The sequence below is a fragment of the Tyto alba genome, unplaced genomic scaffold (assembly GCF_018691265.1).
Source record: "Tyto alba isolate M040663 unplaced genomic scaffold, T.alba_DEE_v4.0 Super-Scaffold_22, whole genome shotgun sequence".
NCBI classification, from domain to species: Eukaryota; Metazoa; Chordata; class Aves; order Strigiformes; family Tytonidae; genus Tyto; species Tyto alba.
The window spans coordinates 25,814,516-25,835,581 of NW_024881296.1; the positions used below are offsets into that span (position 1 = coordinate 25,814,516).

Here is a 21,066-nt window from a genome sequence, read left to right on the forward strand (position 1 = left end):
ATGGGAAAACTTCAATTTAAAACAGATCCTAAGCACTCCTGTCTCCCACTGACTTATTCTGACACAGCATCAAATAAAGATCACAAGCTCAAGGTCAATACGTTTACTCAGACAGAATAATTCCAGTGAAACAATACTCAGTGTCAGGAATGACAGTATCACAGTGAAAACCATGAAAAAAAAAGACAGACACGCTCACAGACTTAGCAAGGAGCAAGCGACTCTGCTGTGGTTCAGCCCTCTTAGTACCAGACGTGCTGGCAGGAGCAAGTCTTTTATGTAACAGAAGTAGTCAGTCGTTGTAAAATTATGATCGTGTGAGATGCTTGTTGCATGATTTGAGGTGAGTCCCAAGAAATCTGGAGACTCTCCTGCACCTCCTGGACCGAGCACAAGGAAGCTCCATGAACCTGACTCGGAGGCCACCAAAGTCAACAGGGGCCAAGGACCGTATTAGGATGACAGGATATTTATTAATAGATTCTGTGCCCAGAGCACTGAATTGTTACTAGTCCCTAAAAAGCTGCAGGAATGACTTAAAATTCTTCACTAGTTAAACCATGAAATAATGCTTTTATTTGCTCCAGCACCTGCCGTAAGAACGACCGCTTTCTGGATTTATGTGTACACCCTTCCCTTTTAATCCATGACGTTTTTTGTTTTGTTTTGGCTTTTTTTTTTTTTTTTTGGGGGGGGGGGGGGGGGGGGGGGGATGTGAATCAAAGCAATAATCTCAGGTGCTGGTACGACTTCCCACGTCATGGTGACAGCGCTGCGAGCCGGCATCCCTTCCAGTCACCTCACGGCAGCCTCCGCATGCGGTCGCATGGCTTCCCCAGCAGAAAACTATTTTGCTCTGACGACGAAATGCAGACCCGCTTCCCCAGACCCAGCGCGGCAGCGAAGCCGAGCCCGGCGAAGCCAGCGGGGAGGGCCCGAACCGCGGGAACCACCCGAGGGCAACCTTCCGTGGCAAACCTAAGACAGACAAAGGCCGCTCCCGCACCCTCGCCCGGGTCGAGCGAACTCAAAGCCGAGCTTAGCAGCGGGACCTAGGGCCGGCTGTCGACGCCGGACACGGGCCGGGTTCCGTGACAGCCGCCGGCGGTGGGGCTGGCGGCCGCGGGAGAGCGCCGGGACGCTCCCGGGGAGCGCAGGCACCGCCTCGCCGGGAGGGTGTCCCGTGTGTCCCCCCCCGCGGCGCCCCTGCCCCCGGGGCGGGCCGGCTCCGGGGCCGACGGGGGCTGCTGAGGGAGACCGGCCCCTCCGCCGAGCCCGCCCCGCCACCGGACGTTGCGGACGCTCATTGGCTGCGGGCGGATCCGTCAGCGGCGGGGGGAAGCGGGGGCGTGAGCCCCGGGCGGCCGTTAGCCGGCGTGAGGTGTCTGCGCCGGCCGCTCCGCAGCTCCGGCCGGCACCGTCCGTTTGTCTGTCCTCCCGGTGGCGCGGGCCGCTCTCGGGGAAGGCGCTTCGCCGCGGCGCCGGGTGGGCGAGAGGCCGTTGAAATAAATGCGTGTAGTCTGTGGCAGAGCCCGGGGCGTCTGGCGTGCGTGCCGGGGGCGGCCTCCCTGCCCCCCGGGGCGGCGGCGAGCCCCGCCGTGCCGGTGCGCGGCGCGGCCCCTTCTAAAGGAGATCGGGGCCGCGGGCAGAGCCGTGCCCGGCTGCCGAGGCGCCTGCTGTGAAGCTGCTGGGGCCGGCAGCCGGGCCGGGGAGCCCCGGTGCTATATTGTTCTGCCTGACAGATAATGTGATCTCCAGCAGGCAAGAGCGAGGGGGCGGAGGGGCCGGGGGCGGGAGCGAGGAAGCGGCGGGAGGGGAGGAGGAGGATCCCGCGGCCGCGGAGGAAATTCTGGGGCCGGGAGGGCGCGCGGCGAGCCGGGACTGGCTCTCCTGGGAGTTCCCTCAGCGGGGGGGGGTGGGGGGGGGCGGGGAGCGGCGATCTCTCTCCGCCGGCGGGGAGAGGCCGCGGCTTCGCCCGCCGAAGCCCTGCCTCCGCCCTCCCCTCCCGGCGGCGCGGCGCACCTCTCCCCCGCCGCCGCCTCCCCGCACCCCCCCCCCCCCCCCACACCCCAACACCGAGAGGGGCGGGCAGCGCCCATCACCCCGCGGCCGGGCGCTGCCGGTCGCGCCTCGCTCGCTCCCCGCCGGCGCGCGGGGGGACCCGGTGACGTCACAGGCGGCGCGCTCCCCGGCGCTCGCTCCGCGCTCGCCGCCCCGTAACTTGTGTTCTGGGAAGTGGTGCCAGGAATAGCCCGGCGGAGCTGCCTGCAGCGCGCGGCGCTCCCGCGCCTCCCGGGCCGCACCGGCCCCGCCGCCGCTGGCAGCGTGATGGGGATGAGCCTTCCCCCCCCCCCAAAAAAAAAAAAGAGGGAGAGGAATGACCTGCCTTAAGAGAAATGCGTGAAACGGGCGCCCCTCGGCCGCTGGAATATCGCTGTCTGTCTTTATATATATAAAGAAGCACCGCCAGCCACCTCACTCCGGGCGAGCCCTTAGCCAAGGAGCGACACGAGCGCCCGGCGGGATCAGCAGCAGCAGCAGCAGCCGCCGCACCAAGGGCACCGGGAGGGCTTCCCCTCCTTCCTCCGCGGTGACTTTCCAGGTGAGCGGCAGCGGCTGCTGCGGGCAGCCCCCCTCCTCCCCGCCCGCCGCCCGCCCGCCGCCGGTCCCCTGTCACCGGCACCAGCTGACAGCCGCGCCGAGCCGCCGGCGGGGGGCGGCCGGCGGCGGGGCGGCGGGTCTCGGGCCGCGGCGGAGAGGGCGCCCGGCCGAGCGGTTGGGGGTGGGGGGGCCGCCGAGTGCCGCCCGAACAGCCGGCCCTGGGGTTGCAGGGGTAAATGGAGGGCGGGCGGCGGGAGGCGCGGGGGAGGGCGCCGGCGGGGCTGTAAAACCGCCAGACCGGTAAGTCACCTCTGTGGCGGCGGCTCCGGGCGCCGGCGGTCCCCGGGGCACCGCGGGCCGGCGGCCCTTCCTTCCCCCCGGCCCGGCCCGGCGCTCCGCTGAGCCGGCGCAGGAGGGGGCCGGGGCAGGGGACAGGCCTTTGTCGGTGACACGCCGTTAGGAAATGTGGGGAATACCCAGCTTGTAAGTGTATGCAGATGAGGAGCAGGCTGCCTTGCGTAATCCCCTCCTGTGGCGGGGAATGGGCATGGTCACCGCCGGGGAGAGGCGCCCGCGGGGGGGCCGCCCCGGCAGGGTTCTCTCCGCGGCCTCCGGCGCCCTGCGGCGGGGGGGGGGGGGGAAGCGGGGGAGGCACCCTGCAGGGAGGGCGCCCGGGGCCACCCGGCGCGGCGGGGAGGGCGCCGGGGTGTGTGTGTGTGGGGGGAGGTGGCTCCGGTTCTGGCAGCGCGTCCCCGCGGGGGGCGCCGGGGGGGTCGGCGCGCTCGTAGGGGGGGTGCGCGCGCGGGGGTACCCGCCGCTTTGCCGGGAGGGGGCCGGGGGGGGCGCGCGCGGGGTGCGGGCGCGCGCGCTGCGCCGCGGTGACTGTTCCCTGAAGTGGGTGGGACGTTGGCCCGTTCCGGGAATGTTCCATGACGTGTAAACGCCACAGGAAGGGGGTTAACGAAGGGCTCGGCCGGGGCCGCCGGGGCCGGGGCCCTCCTTCCCCCCGCTCCCTCCTGCCCCGCGCCGGCGGGGGTGCCGCGGGGGCGGCGCAGGCAGGGGCCGGCGGGGGCCCGGTCCCTTATGTAACGCGGGGTGCGTGTGCGGCCGGCGGCGATTATGTAAGCGGCACGTCCGCGCCTGTCGCATAGGATACCTCACGCCGGCACCGCGCGGCGCGGCGGGGACGCGGCGCGGCGGGTGGGGGGGGGGGTGGGGAAGCCCCGGTTCAGCCCGGGCGATGCCCCCGCTGCCCGCTCCGGGCGGCGCGGCCTTGCCCCCTGCGGGGGAGCGGGGCGGGCCCGCGGCAGGTGGTGCCCCGGAGGGCCCCGGCCGCGGGCGGGGGAGGCGGCGGGAGGCCGCGGCGCTGCAGCCCGCCTGCCCGGGGGCTCGGCCGGCCGGCGGCCAGCGCGCCTTGTCTCCGCGGGCAGGCGGCCGGGGCTCGCCCCGGGGCAACGATAAAAGTCCTCCGGGCTTCATTTCCCAGAAAGGGAGTTCACTGTTCTTATTATTAGTTGGCAGCGATGGTCAAACGTTATTCTGAGGTGTTTTTTTTTTATTTTCCTTCCCTGCGTGTGGTGGTTGCAGAAATGAAACATTAAAGGTATTTTTATGACAGTGATTCTTAAATTCCCTTTTAAATTAAACTAAGAGAAATACCAACGAGTTCCAGCAGAAATATTTCTCTAAATAATTTCCCGCCTTCCATTTTAAAATGAAGTAAACTTGAATATAAAACTTGTCTTTTTTTTTTTTACATGATTAAATAATACAGAAAACATTTTATGCCTACTTAGTCAAGGGTGGTTTTGTTTTGTTTTGTTTTTTTTTTTTTTTTTTTCCCTGCCTTCCCCCCTTCTAATAAATCTATACTGTGAATTACTGTGACAGAAGTAAATGAGGTGGTCGGGGTGGCAAAAGCAAAGTGTGAACGGGTCGGTCTGTGTTCCGCTCCCGGCAGCGGTACCTCTCTTGGCGTTTGTGCAGCTCCGAGCACAAGGGGGCTCCGGTCATCAGCAGGAGATCTGGGGACACCGGGTAATTACAGTAATTACTAAATTAAAAGAGCAACTGGTCTAACAAGGTACAAATTCAGTGGGCCCAGCTTTCGGGTTCTGTTGTTGTTGTTACTGTGAATTACCACTGACTACCAGAGGAATTTGATACTCAGGTTATGACGACGCAGTGCAGAATCCTCAGTATTTTGATAGTGAAAATGATACGCAGACATGCTAAAGAAGTGTGTCTGTTTTTAAAGATAGGAGAGTTTCTGCCTGTTAGGTTTGCAGCATGTGGACGTATTTAGATAGATGCACTGTAACCTGGGGTTACATTTATTTGCAGTTAGAGGTTAAATCTTTCCTTATCCTTCCAGTCAGGGGATACTCCTAAAGCTTCAGGTATGGATTATCTGAAACCTTCTTCACAATCTTTTTTTGCTTTGCCTCATTTTTCAAAAAAGGTGTTAATGTTGTAGGTTAGTCTGAGAGAGTTTTTTCCGTGTGAGTTTTGGAAAGTTACTACTATCATCTGTAAATGCAGTTAAGGTTACTGTGGTTTTCAGCTGTTCAAAGGCAGCAGTGATATGGTACAAAGTCAAGGTGTCATTACTTTCGTTGATAGAACAACCCAAATTTTTAATGTTGCATAGGCTATTGTGTTGCCATTATTTTCCAGTGGCTATTTGGCATAGCAGTTACATATGTCCTGGCTGAGGTGGCACGTTAAAACATTGCTGCTATGGATAAGAATAAAATTGAGCAGCACTTGTCCCAGAGCACAAAGATAGAGGACTTTTAATTGTGTATCTAAGTCCAATTGTGTGGCAACAGTGCAGAACACTTCTTTACAAAGGCAGATTTTTAGATTCTCAAGTGACTAGATTGCCTCATATGTGAGATCTGTTTACAAACCTTCTTGTTACTATGAAGACAAAACAGAGAGCCATATGCATTCATGTGGTCCTTGCTGAATAATGGTACATGTGTCTGCTTGAGTGTTTGGCAGTATATCATGTTTAGTTTATGTGGTGGCACCCTACAAGGCCATTCTTTTTTGACTTTTAACTATTTCTAATACCATTGGCTGGACTCAGTTACATGAGTAAACTTACGACACTGGTCAGCATGTTTGTAACTATGCTGGAAGTTTTTAAGGCTGGACATTTATTTTTCAGCGTTTTGCCAGACTTGTTTGTTTATTAATTCATTTATGTGCTTGTTTTAAAAAGAATTAAGGTGAATTATATTTAAACAAAAGTGAAAGTACTAAGTACCATGTTGCATGTCCCTCTCCTCATCCTTCACAAGCCATCAGCAGGGGCAGTAACTACTTTTGAAATTTAACTGTATCAGGTAAGGTGATGGGAATATAGGAGCTGGGTGCCTGGCAGAAGTGATTTACTTAGTGAAATACTGCAATACTTACCCATCAGAGAGAAAAATGCTTGTTGTTTAAGGGTATTGCTGTAGAGTATACAAGTCACATAACTGTGACTTACTGTATTATGAAATATGGCAAGCTGTCTTTCAAATTTGAGAGTAGTGGGGCTTTGTAATAAGCTGTCGTGGGTTATATTGGCAGTTATCCATCCAGCTCTGTAAGCAGAGCTCAACAAGTACTACTTCCATGTTAGTTCTCACTTGATTCTGCATAGGAATTCCAGGTAAATTGCCAGAGCTGAGTACTAACTTCCTCTGCCTGTCTTGGGTCCTAACATGTATCAGGCCCATCTGGTTCTTCACATCAATGGTCTTCACACAGGGTAAAGAGAGGAAAATGTTTTATCCATCTTATCTCAGTCATTGAGAAGAGGTGAACCTGACAGTGCGTGGTTTTAAATTATTGGTCCTCCTAGCAGGAGAAATGCGTAATTATTATTAGATCTGATGGGTTAAAGTCTTCAGCAAGAGTTAATTGCTAATACTCTTGGGAGCTCCACAGAAGTGTTGAGTGCAGAGGCTGCATACCTTTGTTATTTGAAAAAGGTCTGATAAGTTATGAGGAAACTACTTTAAAAATTCTTTTATTTAAAGAGGCAGTTTATTTTTTCTTAGCAGATTTCTTAAACATCTCTGAAGTAGTATGTTACAGATTGAAAGAACTATTTTAATTTAACTGCTTTTGGTGTTCCTTCAGTAGAGGAACTATCTAGCAGATCGCGGAGAAGTGAAGAAACAGCAAGGGGAAGCATAAGCTAGATGGAAAATGGAGAATAGTATTTTTCACATTTCAATCAGTAATTTTGGATGCCACATTTAATTAAAGTAGCAGAGGAGAATTAAAGTTTCAAGCTGGCTGTGCCATTTTAATAGGAAATAGCAGCTTTGTACAGTTTTGTTTCTCTTTTTGGAGCTTAAACAGTTTTATACGACTTTGTAACAACTGTTCTATTTCAGCAGGAAATACTAAAAAGCAATTCATTCGGGCCACGTTTTTCATTCTCAAGTGAGATAAGGATTTGTAAAAGTGCTGGTCGGACAACCTGAGAGCAAAAATCCATTTTAAATAGAAGTATTAGAAGTTTTTTCATGATAACCAACTAGTGAGCCCCGAGTTGGACCTTAAGAAATCATCGGTGAATTTAAATAATATGTTCATCTCTGGAAATACCTGATTGTTGTTGTTGTTTTTACTGAAATATCATGTGGGAGGCACCACATACCTCTTAGTTTAGCATTCTGAACTTTTGTTCATAAATTAAACAATTGACTTTGCCCCAACTACTTGTTTGATTTGTCCCCTCTCTCAAATTCTCTCTCTCTCTCAAAGCTATGAGCCTGGAAAAGGGGTGAGAGGGTATGGGTATGGGCAGGGGAAACAATCTGCTGAGGTGTTTCCAAATCCCCAATGTGAAATAATCAGAAGACGTACAAGTATCATATGCAACTTTGCCTGTCAAATTAAAAGTCTCTTGCCTTTTTTTTTTTTTTTTTTTTTTTTTTATTGTCTTGTGATTAATTTCTCACCATGTGGTGAGAAATGTGGTCTAAACATCAGAGTTTCTTCTTGCTCTGATAAAGTTCCATGGATTCTGGGCACTTATTTTCATTTGTCTTTCAGGCACATTTTGTACACCTGCAAAATGGTCACTCTGTTCTCTGTATGCCAGGGTAATAGCAGCAGAGCGTGGACCACATCTGTTTATGGTCACAACGTTGCTTGTGTTTCTGTATTTCCTTGTTCTGCCCTGGGCATGTCTATTTTACTGTTTCTTGAAACTGAATATTGCCTTTTAGTTTTCATAGTTTTATATATGAGTAAGCAAAAACCTACACAATGGTGTGGGGTTTTTTTTTGGTTGGTTGGTTGTTTTTTTTTTTTTTCCCCTCCTCTTTCTCTGGATGGAGGTCTCAAAGCATACCTACCAGAAATGGACCACTTAGATGGTAGTATTCTTAAAGTAATACATTGTACCAACGTGGATGTAATTATCTGATACAAATTTCCCTGCTACATGGTTACGATCTGACTAGTTTGTATAATGATTATATCCATTTTTCTGAGTTTGTTTATGCACGTTCTACCTCTGTCAGGGTAGACTTGGTCTCAACAGAAAAGTTCTAAAAATGACACAGAAACCATGAGTAATGTAATAATGAAGTTAGTAATGGGTTTATGGCCACTTCATGCACACATGGGTTTGTTTTGTTGCACCTCAATTTGTTTAGCAGGAAATTATTTTATTGTTTTGTTCTTGTGATTGACAGTTCTATCCTAATATGTTTACAGAGTCTGAAAAATGCAACTTCAGTACACAAGAAATTTTAGCCTGCACAGAAAAAATCGTAGAGAATATCTCCATTCTTAAAAATACAAGTTCACTTCATTGCAACTTAAGTAAATTGTAATAAGCTGCTGCAGCTCTGACTAAAATCTCTGACTTATGTAAGCTGCTAAAGTGTGAAAAAAAGGATATACAGTATTTTTGAAAGGCATGCTTTAATTGCTATTGTGTCATACAGGAGGAACTCAAGATTTGATTGCCACAGGAAGTTTCTTTTTTAGATAGCGGTTTATTGGAAATTCCATACAAAGAAAAGCAGTTAAATAATTTACATGTATAGTTTGGTTTGATAGAAAAGTGAAAACTAGAGGACCTAAAGGGAATTGAAATAACGTCAGGTGACATTTTAAAGGTAATGGAGTAAAGCAGGGTTTGACCCCCTTTGTAAGAAAACACTCATAAAAAAACAAAGCAAAAAAACCCCAGATTATTTTCTGTGATTTATGCTGAAGGTTTAGACTTTTTTGGGTACGGAGGTTAGTGTTGCTGCTGGACTGAGTGGGCTAACTTAATCCTCCCCACCTCCCCAGCACCTAAGTGGTGTGCCTGGAATTTTCCTCATCTGTGCTTGGTGATAGACTGTTAGAGCTTGGGTACACTCCTTATCAAGTGATTTATGAATATGAAGTAATACTGGATGTTTTCTAAGAAGCAATTTAAAAGCTGAAATAAATACCTAATTACACATAGTAGGATGTAATATAAGCTCAGAGAATTTAGCAGAGCAGAATGTTTAATTTTGTTGAAATAATATTATTTAATGAGCAGTTTTCCCATTGAGTAATATCTGCACTTAGGCAAAAAGGAGCTTTATGTTTAAAAAAGTCTAACAGGACAGGGTCAGGATTATCTGAATTAGTTTTATTAGGCAGTGTGTTTTTCTTGCATATTGTTTCTTTAGTTTAAATAAATGGCACAATCTCTGTATTTTTGGATTTTGTATTTGCGGTTTGCATTAAAACAAAATACTTGTAGTGTGTCAGGGAAGAAGAGCATGAAATAATAACTGGGGTTACCCTTCCTTGACAACAAGATGTGACACGACTTCGAGCAAAAGCTGTTTAGTTTAGACAAAAGTCAGTATTCAACAGAGACGTAAGTTGCTGGCATCTATTAACAGTCTTCATAGCTCAGTGTAGTTCGAGTGTAGTCTGTTCACAAAAATCCTAAAAGTATGTGGAGTTTCATATTCCTTGTTTTTCAAAGACAGCTAAAATAGTTCAGTTAGCTGGAAAATATATCTTCATTTGCTCTAACTGTTCTCAATTTATGTGGGGTTTGAAAGTGATTTTGTTCTACTGTACAAGCATTAGCAACGAAAAAGAGATGCTTTAGAGAGTAATGCAGGCCCCTGGTTAACTGACACCTGTGCGTGCTGGCAGTGTTTAACTGAGTCCTCTGTGACACCTGTGAACACTGATTCGTCTTGAGAGTTGGATTTCTAAACTATTTTGTTAACAGTGTAGAAGAGAGAATTGGTTACAGTTCATGGTCTTCTGCAACAATAGGGATAGACTAATTTTGACTTTTTTCCCATTTAAAATCAGTTATGTTTATGAACACAGTTTCTGAAGCTGCTTATGAAAGGTTTTTTTCCCTGCGTTTGTCTAAGACAAAATAGTTCTCTAGTGAAAAAGGTACTGATCTCTGGCTTCACATTCATAGACTCCTACAACCAAATTCTGTATCTTGTTTAAATCATTAGAAGCTTCTACACTTTGGTAAAGGTAGGATTTAACTATGAACTTTGAAACCATAAAGTTGGACGTCTCGATGCTGTGTGATATGATAGTCTAGTTTGATCACCAGGAGACATAGTGATACTAGGCTCTTAAAGAGATTTTGCCTTAAAATCTCTGCAAATTTATATGAATATCATTTCTTCCAATGTTCTCAGTAAAATTATGTCAAACAGAATTTGCAGCCTGTTTGATTATTTTGTGTTTGGTCCTACAATACTAGCAAAATTCCTCTAAAAGTTGGTGGATATTTCCATCGTGCTGATTGGCTAGAATCTCTGTTTTCTTAAGGCTTAAATAATGCATAAGCTACATGTATTTAATTTTACGAGGTCCAGTTGAATTTTGATACAGGCTTAGCAAGATGTTACTAATACATCTGAAGAAATTTGTGGTAAGTGTAAGCATAGGAGTCCTTTATATAACATGCTTGAGTAGGAAATGATGTTAGTGATGTTAGCGTGTTAGTGAAATACAAACTCCCAGGAAGGTGTTTCTTTTAGAGCTAGAGTGATGCCAAATATAGTGTCGCTACCTCTGCAGTAGGTTGGTATGGTGGCAAAACATTGTGATGGAGAGAGCAATAAAGTTCGTCTAGCAGGTTATCTGTCACATTTGATACGTGTCATATCTTTTTTAGCTTTTTAATCTCTCCTTTAGTAAATTACTAATTAAAAAAATACACAAATTGTACTCATGTTTGACCTACTTTATCACAGTGGGTGATGTTAATTATTGGTAAAAAATTTCAGAATCAGCTATGCATTAGTAAAATTACTACATAATTTGGAGTAATTAGTAGGGTAGTTTTGAGTCAGCTGTGTTTTTGTAAAGGAGTGAGGTTGGAAGTCAGAACTGATACGCAGTACTACGAAGGTTCCTATATCACCTTTCTTTGGTGTGATTTGTTATTGACAAGACTTTGGTCTGTGGAATGTCAGGAGACAAAAAGATGACATACAGTACCTTAATTTCCTCACTTTGTTTTTAGCTCAGCTCACTAATAGTTGAAAACTGTTACCATATAGCTGTTCAGTGATTCCATTAAATTACTTGGTGATCTCTTTGTGGACAAAGATTCATCACTCTGTGTGTTGCTCTTATGAACGGGCTTGGCAGAGAGGTGAGAAAGTAACAGACAAGGAAATGGAAGCATATCAGATCCTCCAAAACTTCTCCTTTGGAGCAAGGACAAGTTGTGATTATACAGCACCTTGGAAATGCTTGTTTTGTTTCTGAGTTGTACAGACTTCCACATCCAGAGTTGATAAACCTGAACCTTCCATGATGGGAGGTTGGCCCAGACACATTCACTTGTAAAAGCTAAGTATACATGGAGAAGAACCTCTGCTTTAGTTTTGGTCTGTGTCCTCTTACGTGACGCTTTCCAGTGGTGTGTCTGGGGTCTTTGTTTGTTTTTCTGTAGTAATGGCAAAGCAGCTTTCAGCAGACATGCCTTGACTTTCCTTCCCTTGCTCCCCAGATAACCCTCTGCATGGCAGGAAAGAGAAAGACACATGGGATGATGGAGTTCCTTTACGCTCACCTCTCCAAACCTTCAGTGCAGCGTATTTTCCACAAATGGAGTCACTATGAGAGAAGCCTTTTAATTTTCTTTCTCTTTCTCTCTCACAGACTTAGTAATTAAAGAAGAAAACAAGGATGCTAAATAAACATTTTTGGATGTATGCTGGTTTAGAATGAGGCCTAGAGGGGAAGATAAATAAGATGGAGAGGGGAGGTTTGAGTGTGACTGACAGTGGATTATAATTGCCTACAAGAAGTTATTTTTATCAGATCAAGTCTCCCTCTGATGTTAAGTCCTCAAGCTAAAGAGTTGTAGTACTACAGCCTTTAAAACCCCTGTCCAGTTGGAAGTTGTACAAGCATGTCTTGATGAGTAACTAAGATCTGATAGAAGGTACCATCTTGAATGCGGTGGTAGCATCCTCTAACTTACATTGTTTGACATCTCCATAGGTAATTTACACACAGAATGCAATGCCTCCTTATCTTTCTCAATGCTTGCAGGTTATTTCTCTTTACATTTGCTTATGCACTGTTTTGATTTAATTTAGTTTCAGTATCATTTGGTCCTGGTCAATAGTTCAACCCACTTAACTAGCAAGCAGGGGAATAAATGAAACCAATTTTGACAAACTCTGTCTCAGTCAAGTGGGTTGTCTAGCAAGCCAAGAGTGTAATAAATAGATTTTGTGGCTATTTACAGACTCTCAGAAAACAAGAGAGCTGTGCTTCCCAGTTTCATTACATAATTTAGACAGAGTCACATTCAGATGATTGGATTGCACCTGTGTTTTAATCTCAGCCAAAAATGCATTTTTTTCGCTCCTGCTTTGATGTATTCCCATAAAATTAAACAGATTCCACCAGAAAATTGAAGGGTTTTGCTATATTGTGTGAAGAAATATTTAAGTATGCATGTATGAGTATATACATATACGCTTATGTACATTTATGTGATTGTAGCTTTTGCCTTCAGTCATGTTCTGTCTCCTTCACAGTACAGTATACCTGGAATAACTTCAAGAGGGCCCATGGTTGCAGGTCTGGCTTGTTTGTCACTGAGAGGAAGATTTGTCCTAGATTCAATGTATGTTCAACTTCTGCTATTATTTAAATATCAAAAGAAAATATTTTAAATAACTAAACTTGTTTGCATTATTTATGTGTGAGTATTAGCATTTATTTCACAGGTGCGTATATAGATGCATATACACAGCTACATTTTGTTAAACAGGTAAAAAAATCATATCAGTTCTCTGTGATGAACTGCTGTGGCTTCACTTTGGTGCAACCGGTATCAGAATCTGCCCAGCTGATCTTTCTAAAGTGTTACTCACTGTTCCTGGTACATTGCTGATGCGATGATGCCAGCAGGGTCAGTAACTGAGCATGGCCCGTTTTATTGCCTGTGAGTGATTTAGCCAAGGTCCGTGTCTCGTTGGATCCTGAAGATGTTTGCCTTCTAAGTTGAAGCACTGTGAACTCCTTTTATATCCGCTTGTTCCTGAAGGACATAATCGTATCATTCTTTGTCTAGTCAGAAGGCTAAAGGATCATTTCTGAGGCCCTGTCACTGGTGGTGCATGACAGTCAGCTGGTGTGTGGTGTTCATTAACCCTCACTGCTCTGGTAGGATGCCCACGTCAGTGCCATGGCTGAACTAGTGGTGCCAGGTCTCATGGCTGTAGAAATGTGACCGCAAAGTCAATCCATGAACAGACTACCCGCATAAAAAGATGATGTAAATGAAAGATACCATAAAAACCACTTGAATCATGCCAACAGTTGTTACCTTGTTGCTTGAGTTTCTCTGGTGTCAAGCGAAAAACTGTCCTGCTCTCATCTCACAGTTTTCTAGTCAGTGCCCCACAGCTGAGAAGATGACACCAAACTGTGCTCGGCACAGCTTGTGTTACTGTGTGAACTGCCTCGTCTCTTGTGAATAAAACGAAAACTCTGTCATTTTGAATCAAATCCTGACTTCAATAAAAGTGTAGAATGGGAAGTTGTTACTGATTTTTTTCATGAGTCCAGGATTTTGCCATCAGCTGTAGACAGGACTTGTACTGCTGAAATAGCGCTCCTCGTGACTGTCTCAGCCTATAAATGGAAACTTTCAGCATGCGACGTTTGCTTTTCATTGGACATAGTAACGCTAGGTGAGAATATTAGAAAAACTGTCTACATGGAAACAGCCTCAGGATACTTCAGGCAGAGAAGATATAAACCAAAATGCACTCTCAACAGAAATGATTGTTACATTGCCAGATGGTATAAGGTAATTTGGAAAGAAAGAGTAAAGATATATTATCTACCCCAAGGTGCTTTCATTGTGATTTGAATATAAAATGCGTGAAGTCTTAGGTACAAGTGTTGGAACTGACAGTGGCTTAGAGCTGCGGTTTTAGCTTTTTTTTTGTTTGTTTTGTTTTGTAGTCATAACCCATCTGAGAAAGGAACTTGATCGGTTCCTAAGGGCATCATAGTTCCAGCAGAGTTTGAGAGCTTGAAGCCTGGACTGTAACTTACCAGTCCTGCATGCTTGTTTCCCCAGTGAAATCCCATTATTTGGGTTTGGAACTGCTTGTTAAGATGTGAGAAACTTGCATTTAATTTCAGTTTGTACATGATACCATTTTGTTGTTCGGTTTTTGTTTTTGTTTTTTTTTTTTTTTTTTAATGAGGTCTGATACCTTCTTGTTTCAAGTGGCATAATTTCAGAGATTTTTTTTTTTTTTTTTTTTGTCATGGTTCTGGTATGGTTCAGCATAAAAAAGAGACTAAACCCCCAATATTTACAATAGGTTTGCAAGGTTCTAGTGTGATGTTTCATTCCAGTGTATACCCCTAGTGTATGTATCTATCTAGTACTCCATCTGAAGCCCAATGACACTGAACTGAATTGGCTTGTTACTGATAACCGGGTTTCTCTTTGCACTTTCCCATTTTTAGATGTAATTTTGAAAGAATCTTTAGCCTGATGGGTTTATTAGAAGGGAGATGAGCTATTTTCTTAAATACTACAAAGAAAAACAGGAAGAGGAAAAAGCCCAAATCAACGAAAGCTTATGACATGATTTTAGAATGCATAACCTTGGGCAAAAAGGGCCAGTTATTGGAGTAGTTCTTGAGTAACCTAATTGTTTGATAAGGATCCTTGCCTGTTTAAGTTGTTGTTGGTTGTTGGAAACATTCCATTTCTAAATTTGTGCCTTACTGCATACCCTGAGGTATGTGTACAATTCACTGTAATTGCACAGTTTATTTTATTAATGAGAGCTATGATAATGTGTTGGCTCATGAATTCCCTCCAGTCCAGGTATGGTCTCCTAATCGCCTAGGGTTCTGTGTTTCCATCGTTTGTTCCGGCGATGGTGACGGAGAGCAAAAGCAAAGCCTTTACAAGCATGGTTTAAAGAACTCAGACCTTGCCCTAAAGCCTGTATTTGATGTGATATTACAACCAAAGGCTGGAAAGGTAGGATACCTTTTTAACACGCACATAATGAATAATAATAGAAGCGGCAGAAGTAAATTCTTACTACATAATCCCGAGCACCTGAGACTTTGCCAGCTGGAAGGAGAGGGACGCACACCTTAATTGGCCTTCCTAACCATAACAGAGCACCCCTTAGTACTTCTTTGATCTGGGAATCTCCTGCCTGCCTCTCTGCCCGAGTGGCTGGAAGACTCGCACTTCATTTGCTCTAAGGCACACAACAGTGAGCAAGCATCTGGCATGCAACAGCAGCTCCTATTTTTAATGAGCCTCAGGGGTAGCAGGCATACTAGGGTGCCCATTCCCACGTTCTGGAAACTATTTCTGTGTGCAGATACTAGACTCGTAGTACATGAGCAGGGATCAGCACTGGTGGAGGTGTCGTCTGTGGAGGAGTTGGGGAAATCCAGTTTACTGTGTCTGTAACTCTGGAGACAAAACTTTCCCGTAAAAAGCCATGGCAAAACACCACAACCTCAAACAAACTAGCACTTGCTCCTCAGCGCTGCCCAGCTTTACTGGTAGGCTGTAAACCTCTGACCCTGGGTTTGCAAGATCCGGGGAGCTCTCTGAGGACATCGTGGCAGCCCGGGTCACCCCAGCCTGCGGGACGGGGGGACGGTGAGTTGCAAGCTGCCTCCTTACTGTGGTGGCTGGTACGGTTTTCCAGTTTTCCACAGCTTCTGAAACTGCTCATTACAGCACTTGGCTCTTCTACAAGGGCTTTTCGTAGCTGTAGCCCCTGTGGCTTGCTGCAGCATGGTTTTCTGGTGGAACAGATGGTATATTACGTAGAAAGTTACTGTATTTTTGTATCACTGATTTTTATTTATTTATTTCCCTGTTTGTCTCCTTTTTTTTTTTTAACTTTGAAGTGGACATATAGCGTAAGTGCAGAACTTGGAATCAGTGTTGGATTTGCCTTTGATACATTAATCTTTGTGTATGTGTGCAGTATTTTACACTGAGTACTGTGTACTTTCTGAAGTTTTAGTGAATATATTTTTATCATTTGAATTGAAATTACTTCAAACTACTGTAAAGGAAAAAACCTATGAAAGAAGATCTTTGAAAGGAGAAGTAAATGTCTTAAACAAGCTCTGTACTCACTTGAGTACAGTTTTAAGTCAGTAGATGTGTTTTCTGTATCTAATCTTTGTTTTTTTAATTGATATCATCTGGTCAATTTGAGTGAAAATGCTATTCCCATAAGAAAAATATTTATTCTAAATATTATTGTTGCCTAGGATCTTGTTGAATTCACAAGATACAGAAGCAGTCAAGTTGATTTAATATTTTTAACATTTTCACAGTGTTTTCTCATTGTTTCCATGAAAGCAATTTCAATAAATATTTCAGCAATTGCTTTTGGTTTCTTGAAATTAGGTTACCTATTGTTGAAAACTGCAGGTTCTTAAACATGGGTTTCAGATCTGCTTTGTCTTGATTAGGCATCCAAAATAAAATACAAATACTTGAGCAAGCCCCAAAATAAGGGCTTGCCTTTTCCCAGGACTTAATGTGTTTTGTCCAAAGAATCTCTGTAAGTCATTACTTGTAAAAGATAGTTACAGTCACCGGGTTTTGGTTCCACTTAGCCATACCACTTTCATGTATTAATTTTTATTATTTATGTGTATATATATTATTATATATACACATATACACACATACACACATTTTATCTATATACACACGCATACAGGAATGTCTGTGTGTACACATGTATACACAGAAAACACACACATATATACTCCTGCACTATATGTCTACAGACACTCACACACCCCTGAAACGCATGGGATCATCCCATTTGAAACATAAAGTTTATGTTTTCCTCCTAAACCTGATCATTACCACATAATCGTAGTGGTGTTTTTCTCTTTGCAATGTAGCGTTTTCCCAGTAGCTTCTGAACGGGGAGGCTGCGCGTCCTCGTGTCTGGAGACCCCCTGAGGTACGTGGGAGGAGAGAGCAGCGCCGGTGGCAGGGTCCTCCAGGGCAGGAGAGCAGGGCACGGGGCAGCTGGGTGCAGCAGGGGAGAAGACAGGTGATGGGGGGACACTGCAGGAATTTCTGCTTGCTGCCCCTTTACTGGTGGCTGGATTGTGTCCTTCAGCGGTGGGCAGTCGCCCGTGCTGCATCCCGCCTACTGCCACGTTTAGGCTGGGTGCCAGGTTCACAGTGAGAAACAAGTCCCCTACTTCTGTTTTCTGCCACATGTATTTTGAAGATAAATAATTACCTGCTATCAGGTGTTTGGCAGCTTGGACCTTGTCATCTTTATTTGCTTTGTTTTCTTCATAAAAATGGCACATATATGTTAATTATCTGTTTATAGGATTGCTGGAAAGAATTCCCTTAGTGATTAGACAATTCAACAAAAAATTTCAAGATAATGGCTTTTCCACTTACACATGTCAAACGTTCCTTTAAGTGGAAATGAAAGAATTATAAAGACCTTGTACGTAGTTTATATTTCTGAGTGATACAATATAGTGGCTTTGTTCTAAGTATTACACAGATGGGTCATAAAAGGTAAAAGTATAACTGAGTTTGTGGGAATCTGTAAAGGCGTTAAATATTCTGTAGGTAGCCAACTTTAAGAGCTGTTTTTCATATGTATTTGTACTTACTGGAACCAACTTCTATTTCGGGGTGGGAAAGCACATGTTTTCATCAGCATACCAAGGGCACTGACAGTGAGGCCGGTTCACAGTTTGCATCTGTCCCTTTGCTTTAAGTTTCAAACTTCAAATGAAAAAACCAACACAATAGATACAGGTCTTTTTAAAATACTAGGGTCATATTTGGATGCAAAGTATACTGTTAAGAGCATATCGCACTTTCTCACCTCAAACCATGGTAGAGTTTAATACCATTTTTCAGCAAATGGAAACAGCAAGATGTAATTACCCAAAGAGAACATGTATGGGTCTGTGAAAACACTGCTGTTCCTTGTGTTCTCTGTTCTTTAACAGGCAGCGTATTGCAACAGGCAGCCATGTATGTATGAAAAATTATGACTCCAAGATACGGACTGGTGGTTCCCTAGTTTCATCTCCAATACTCTGAATTACTAGGGCTGAAAGGCTGGCTTCAGTTCCTGGTGTGACCACAGGGTGGTTATTGCAGAAACACGGCAAAAGTACTCCTCTTCAGCTAGTGATGGTAGTACGAGATGAGAATCTGGAAAAGCATTTTCCAAACTCCTTGTAACGTTTTTCATTGAGGTTTGTTGAATTAAGTGCCTCTACTTGAAAATCAGCTTCTTCAGTGGAGCGGCGCTACCCAGTCTGTCTCATTCAGTGTACAGAGGGAAAATCTAGTGTCCCGGACACCAGAGGTTGTTCCTGGAACATGCTTCTTGTGGAATGACTGTATTTATCACTGTATTTTGACATGTTGTTCAGAGACTAACAAAAACGGGTGGAGAATGTATCTCATGAGTGAGAGGGTACTGTAAGCCTGTGCATCCCCCTACCCCAGGGGAGGATCAGCTATCACCAAACCGCTTCCTAAGCTACGGGTAGTTGTTCAGACTGCCCTTTGAAACTTCCAGTGCTGGAGACTCTGAAACCTCCCAGATGGTCTCATGTGGATTCTTAATAATGCTTTCCATTAAAAAAGTCTTACTAATGTTTAGCTTAAGGTAGTAATGGTGGGTAGGACTGCAATCCAGGTTCTTCTAATGCTTGCCAGGTAAATATACAAATCATTTACTTCGGGTCAGATGGACAGCCTGCGAGACAATCAGTTACCAAATGCTGAACTCCCACATGTCACTACCCAGCTCCTGTGCCTTCGCCCTTCTCCTGAAGCTGGGACCTTATCTGCTTCAGAAGGGCAGGGGCAAAATTGAAAAGAAGCAGCTGTATTCACTTTGCTGGGTTGTCTGCCATATCTGACAAGGGAATCCTGTAGTTTTACATTCTAGTTGTGCCCCAAATGCATTCACAAAACAAGTTTTTCTCCATGGGATCCAAAAATATGTAAGGCTTGATTTCCAGATGCTTGTAGAAGTATGGGCTGTAGAGAGAGTTTAGTGCATTTCTATATTGTAGTAATATTCTTACACAAGCTGTACAAGAAAAACAAGAGCAGCACGGCTCCTGAGCAAATATTGTTTCTAGTCACATACGATACTTTGCAGCTGAGCTTGGTAACACGCTGCTTAGCTGTTTTGCTATGCAAGTGCAGGGAACGCTGTTAGCAATAAAGCCACTGCTGGTTTCTCCTCCAAAACCTCCCTTCTTGCAGTGCATTGGAAATGACTGAACTTTGGCCCTCAATCTGCTGACACCCTGAGGGAGTGTAAATGTAATGACGTCTTTGCTTGTTTCAGCTGCACAACAGGAAACGCTCATGGCCTCCCCTTCTTCCTGCTCTGAGAAAGTGCTGCCTTTTTTTTTTTTCTTTTTTTTTTTTTTTTTCTCTTCTCCCTTCCCTCCCTTCCCCTGCAGTTGAGCAGGCTGAGACCTAATTTCAGGTCTGGGCTCGGCAGCCAGCCGGTGCTCGCACAGGGCCCCCGTTGCTGCTGCCTCCTTGCCAGGGCAGCCAGTTGCCTCCCCGTTGCTCTGCTGTGGTGGTGATGCCAGAAATACGAGCATTTTAATTTTTTTTTTTTTATTATTTTTTTTTCTTCCCCTGGAGAAGTGACTGAGAAGAGAATACAGTTATGTGGCAATGGCTTGCTCCAGGGAGCATGTCACTGGATACAGCTCAACTGCAAAGACCAGGATGGTCAGGTGATGATTTGCCTTGGGGAGATCACATCACTTGCATAATATAGAAGACACACTGTCAGGTGGGCATTGAGGGATCCTGGAATATGGTCCCAATAGTGCTGAATAATTCTGAATATACAGGGCCTGAACAGATTTCTTTGCCTTGCCGGAATACAGAGGTTTGCTTCTTGCAGAGCATTGACAGGAAACCTGTTTAATCCTCTCCAGCTGCTCCTTTTACACTTTGTAACCAAAACAGGGATATGAATACGAATGGTTGTTTGAGAAACACAAGCGTTTTGCAGCTAACTCAGGGAGGAGGATTTCGTCTCATCAAAGTCAGCCAAAACATTAAAGCAATGCAGAGTTCTTGCGAATGAAATTGATTCAATATTCAGCTGTTATTTTTTAATGATTGGGGGGATGGGTCACTTTTAAAAATAAAATGCATAGGCACTAGGGAGTTTGCATATTGTGGCATGAGAAGAGGTACTGAATACTCTGGAGTACAGTATCCTGAATTTGAAAGATGTAATTAACTTTGAATGTAAACAGTGCTGGTGAAGTTGCTTATTCATTTGTTTAATGTTGTATAGGCATAATATTTGAGGAGCAACTTTTGACGGGGTTCTGGAATAAGCAAGTTTTGGCTTTTACCTCATTAATCTATTGCACTACCTAGCTAAATAACTGTTGTTTTTAGCGAGCTGGAGTTACATAACGTGAATCATGCCTGGTGAGATGCTTGCAAGCAGGGAAAAGCAAGATAAGCAAAGAAATAACGGCACTCAACCTTTTGTGGAATGGGATATGACTCGGTTTTGAAATGAAAGGCCGTGTGTTGGTACTCTCAGCCGTACGGAATTCGTTATGAGGATGTGTCTTGAAACAGTGTCTTGGGATGGGAATGTTTAACAGACAGAGGAGTGAATTTGCTCAGGCATGTGCTGTCCTTGGAGGGTTTTGTACATGTGCATGCCAAATTCTGCCCTCCCCCCTACCCCCTCTCTCTGGAAAAGCACTGTAGAATAATAAATTGGAAAAGTCTTTTAAATGGGGCTGATTTCACATGTAAAAGAAAATAACTTGATGAGCTGTGATTGCCCCTATAAAGTGTTATACAAATCTCTTTTCTTCTTTTAAATATGCCCCCATAGGGTCATTAGGCATGTATACAATACAATAGTC

General features: G+C 45.2%; 2 protein-coding genes across 2 annotated transcripts in view; one reads left to right on the forward strand and one right to left on the reverse strand.

The window, feature by feature from the left end:
• Positions 1 to 553: 553 nt before the first annotated feature.
• LOC122153753 (translation initiation factor IF-2-like) lies at positions 554 to 5,728 on the reverse strand. The gene is made up of 3 exons (XM_042796145.1): positions 5,714 to 5,728; positions 2,388 to 3,130; positions 554 to 1,498 (listed from the first exon to the last, which is right to left on the reverse strand). The coding sequence occupies exons 1-3, from the start codon at positions 5,726 to 5,728 to the stop codon at positions 979 to 981; spliced, it is 1,278 nt and encodes a 425-aa protein (XP_042652079.1). The 3' UTR covers positions 554 to 978.
• HIVEP2 (HIVEP zinc finger 2) overlaps positions 2,518 to 21,066 on the forward strand; it is a 141,499-nt gene continuing 122,950 nt past the window's right edge. The window contains exon 1 of the mRNA XM_042796249.1: positions 2,518 to 2,602. The gene's annotated coding sequence lies outside the window, so the exon portion shown is untranslated. The remainder of the gene's footprint in view (positions 2,603 to 21,066) is intronic.